This window comes from Olea europaea, chromosome 9 (genome assembly GCF_002742605.1).
Source record: "Olea europaea var. sylvestris chromosome 9, O_europaea_v1, whole genome shotgun sequence".
NCBI classification, from domain to species: Eukaryota; Viridiplantae; Streptophyta; class Magnoliopsida; order Lamiales; family Oleaceae; genus Olea; species Olea europaea.
In genome coordinates this window covers 14,081,962-14,086,439 of record NC_036245.1, presented here as the reverse complement: position 1 = coordinate 14,086,439, position 4,478 = coordinate 14,081,962, and the positions used below count along the sequence as shown (strand labels likewise).

Genomic DNA, 4,478 nt, shown 5'->3' with positions numbered 1-4,478 from the left:
ATTGCATTGAAAATCTCTAATCCTTTAGCACTTGGCACTGTTGTCTCCAATTTTTTTTTTTTTTCCATCTCATAACTATCCTTAACAATTAATTAATACATTTTGAACCTAACACTTTGGTCCAAAAAAATCCGTTCCCTTAAATATTCAAGTAAAGAAAAAACAATACATAAATATTTGCTCCCCAACTCAAAGCACCAAGAAGATGAAAAGTATATGATGAAATAAAGTTGGAGACAAAAATATCAGTGCAATTAAAATGTTATGTGAACATAACTATCCTTACAATATAGTGCTCTTATCTTGGCTATAAACCAAGAAACAGAACTATTAAAATAGTCATCTATCATCCACCATTATAGTTTACTATTTCAAATCATTTCCTCCAACTAGTTTAAGCATCCAGACAGCAAAAATTTTGACAAGCACTTACAAACTCTTTGTTGATACGAAAAACAAATACAGAGAGAATGTTCGAAACCAACTTAGATTACAATCTTTATGCCACCACCTCCAATTGGATCCCCATTTTTTTTAGTCTGGTTGGGAGTGAATTGCTGGCAAAAAGGAACAATATCCCGCTCAGCCATAACATAACGACATAAAAAACAGAACAAGTAAACCATTGAGTATAAAGAGTAAGATTTAAAACATATAGCGAACCTACATCAGGTAAAAACATTACTGGGATAAAAAACTGATACTAGCTGGTAGCTGTATCAGGGATCAGTTTTGTTGTGTCATAATTTGTAAAAATGGCCTCGATTCTGTCCAGTGATGCCTGTAAACGTCCAGAATTCATGTTGAACAATGGTGCATCAGTGCCCAGTGCCCTGTGGATGTCAAATTTTCAGCCTTGAAAACCAGATAATACCAGCTTGAACAAACGCTGATTTCCATTCAGATTTTAGTAAAAGCAAAATAGAACAAGATAGCTCACTCACCCAGTAACTTCTGGAAGAACATAATCCGCTCTCCAACCAAACCGGAAATCCACTCCTGGAGACAAGCCAAGGGACGTTTTATTCCGAATCCTGGATACACCATCTCCACCCAAACATGTCGTCAGCTTCCATTTCCAACCAGTAGCATGCAACTGAAAGTTATGACCTACTCCTACCTGGATTAGTTCAAAATGAGATTCTTACATCATATGCTAAAGAAAGAAAACGGCTGAGGGAAAGAAGCAAGGTCAAGACAATCAAACCTGAAGATTCAGAAATTTTGTTATGGGGATCTTCTTTGAAACAAGCTGCACATCCTGATGCAAAGGCTCATAAATAAACTTCCACCGGCGTTCATAGGCTAAAGGTTTCAATACTAGTTTTGCATGGTAGTCATTCATGGTAGCATTATACAACTACATTGGAGCAGTGTTAGTAATGTGTCAGGTAAAGTCGCAGAAGAAAATAGAAATTACAATACGATGTACACTTCACTAGATAATATCACTTCAACTTTATCTCAAATATGTCCAATTCAGACTTATGAAGTCCACGTTTTAAAGTGCCAGAAGAATGCATACAGTGTTTGTAGCCCAGATTACATTTGTTTACACCAACAAATAGAGAAGCGAATCAAAGTAACATATTGCTTCCCATTTGAACTTGGTGATCTTGCTTATATGAACAAACTACACCACAGAAATATATTGGCAAAAGAATAAAGTCATTTTGTTCTCCAATACTTGTGAGCTCAAGTTTCATGAATACAAAGAGACGCATGTCTCAATCTAAAACCCATCCTAAATATTATCAAAACTATCCATAGTGCACGTCCAAGTATTCTAAAATATTCTCATCATTCCTTCATTCGTTTAGGGCACATTCGGTACACCATATAGAATTAGGTGGGATAGAATTAGGAAGAATAGGATTAAGGGGATTATGGTGGATTGCTGTAATGAGGCGTTTGGTGCTATACAGTATCAGAACAACATATAAGTTCATATTTATCCATAGTTTTTCTTACTTGTACATAAATTTTCTCATAAGTGAATTTTATTTACTTATAAGTAAATTTTTAATTCATAAGGAAATGTTTGAGTTATGTAAGTTTTTTTTTTTTTTTTAATTATTATTTTTTTATATATATATACAAATGATGATTTACTTATACGTGATTTTTTTACCTAAAAAGTAAGATTTTTAACTTAAATTAAATTTTTGACTTCTAAGTTATTTTTTTACTCAGAGATTAATTTTTTTAATTATAAGTTGATGTTTACTTATATTTGATTTTTACCTAAGATGCAAATTCTTTTTTTACCGTTAAGTATTATTTTTCAAAAACTTGAAATTTTAACTAATAAGTCATTTTTACTTTTGAATTTTTTTTATTTTTTTTCCGAATACAAATTTATTACTTAATAAGTAATATTTTTACATATATGTGATTTTTTTTTTTAATTTAAAAAGTGACTTTTTAAATTATGAGTATACTTTTTTTTACTTATTATTAAATTTTAATTAATAAGATGAAAAAATTATATATTTGTCAGTGTAATATGGCACACCAAACACACCTTAATGCTTGTTAAATAATAACAGAGAGGAAAGGGACTAATTCAGTCTGCTAAAGTATAAACCCACCTAACCACATGGGATCAGTTGGTGGTGCTTAAGAGATCATGATGGTAAGCTAATCTTTGTCTTTTATGAACCATATGGTCATTGCACAAACCTAGAGGCCAAGATTATAGTTATATTAACGGTAAAACAATTACGACACCAATCACTGTTGAGGAGAATTTCGATAGAAATGAACTCCACATTAGCAATGGAATTTGCATTGATTGCTGCTTACAGGCATCAGACAATACAATACACAGTACATGCAGTTTAACGCTTTTTAAATGTTTCAGTGTCGTGTCTAACACATACTAGGTAAGGGAATAAGTGGTAGATTCTATGGCTAAACAATGACAATGGACAATAACCTCCTCATTGTATACATGGGAGATATAAACAGACAAGTTCAAGGCTTTCTAAAGCTCCATAGGTGCCAACTTCCCTGCTTTTACACTAAGAACGTTAATCTGATTATTTCGTATCACGCTCCATCTCCTGCAATGGAGGAAGTACTTCCAAGTTTTAACTATTATGGAGTGTTTGATTGCCATTTTTTTCCTTGGAAAATATTTTTCAGCCTTTGAAAATATGCCTAGTTTTCCTTAGGTTTTCATTTTCCTCGAAACAAGGAAAGCATTAACTTTTCTATGATATTTTCCGCAAACACACCCTTAGCAAACTTTCTTTTCACCTCTTGATATGACTCTTGAGGCAAGTTATCGCTCCACTCAAGCAACAGGAAAATGATAATGCCAAATCCGTCACAGTTCAGAAGAAGCCTAAAAACTTCGACCTGAACCTCAATGCTATTAAAAATAAAAAAATAAAAAAATAAAAAAATTATATTATACAAGAAAACCAAAATGTTCTGAAAGCAATTATTCCTGCGATTAACCCTTAAATTGCCTAGAAAAAGCAAAATTACATCATATTTGCACAATATATTAACAATAAATGAAAAAAAAAATGTTAATCGACCAACACCTCAAATGCATAAACAAGTAATCGAATTCAAAACCCCGCAATAATGATTAAAACTCGCATAAAAATACCTCCAAATTAACACCAACACGATACCCCTGAATTTCTTTCCTGAACTTCAAGAAAACCTCCGTAGGAATCAAATTGATATTGTAAAGCTCCTCCCAAGAAGTGGGTACTTCTTCATTCGAACCCGCGTTACCCGCCTCCATTTTCAACCCGGATATAAATAAAAAAAACTGCAAATTATTCAACACAAGCGCATCATAGAGTGGTTATGGAACAGTAGAATTCAATCTTAAATTTAAAGCTAGTACCTGTTTTGGATCTTTATCTATATATGTAAAATTTTGGTGTGGTTTGGGTTTATGGAATAGGAAAAATGAAAAGAGAGGAACATTGTTGTGATGTTATCGCTAGCCAAGACTTTTTACATTTTTCTTTTTGAGAAAGTTCTAGCGGAGATCCTCAAATTAAAATTTCTACGAATAAATCCTCAGCTTATTTATTTAGACTCCATTTATTTTCCATTTTCGTAAGAATGATAATAAAAAATATAGATATTATGGATCTCGTACAAAAAATAAAAATTCAAATTTGATGGCTTCATGTGATGAATAATGGTCATATTTTTTCATTTTAATGAACAAAGAATGAGAAACAAACATAGACTTATTACTTTATCAAGGTTTGTAAGACCCTGTTTGTTTTCCATTAATGTAAAAATGAGAATGAAAAATATAGTTATTATGGGCTCCACACAAGAGATAGAAATTCAAATATGATGACTTGATATGATGGATAACGGTCATATTTTTCATTTTAATAGCCAAATAATGGAAAACAAACAGGGGCTAAATTTGACAGTAATTATATTCTTAGTATGCAAGTTTTGTTCATTCTATACTAACACTATGATATGTTCAG

General features: G+C 32.0%; 1 protein-coding gene across 3 annotated transcripts; it reads right to left on the bottom strand.

Annotated features, from left to right (window-relative positions):
* Positions 1 to 249: 249 nt before the first annotated feature.
* On the bottom strand, positions 250 to 4,009 carry LOC111399756. Of its 3 annotated transcripts, none has more exons than XM_023027224.1 (6): positions 3,869 to 4,009; positions 3,623 to 3,790; positions 1,208 to 1,360; positions 945 to 1,120; positions 668 to 833; positions 250 to 557 (listed from the first exon to the last, which is right to left on the bottom strand). In XM_023027224.1, exons 2-5 carry the CDS (start codon positions 3,761 to 3,763, stop codon positions 704 to 706), a joined length of 600 nt encoding a protein of 199 aa, XP_022882992.1. In that variant the 5' UTR covers positions 3,764 to 3,790; positions 3,869 to 4,009; the 3' UTR covers positions 250 to 557; positions 668 to 703. The 3 variants fall into 3 exon arrangements, with proteins under 3 accessions (XP_022882992.1, XP_022882993.1, XP_022882991.1); XM_023027225.1 differs by having other exon boundaries at positions 686 to 833; XM_023027223.1 differs by having other exon boundaries at positions 250 to 833.
* Positions 4,010 to 4,478: the final 469 nt, after the last annotated feature.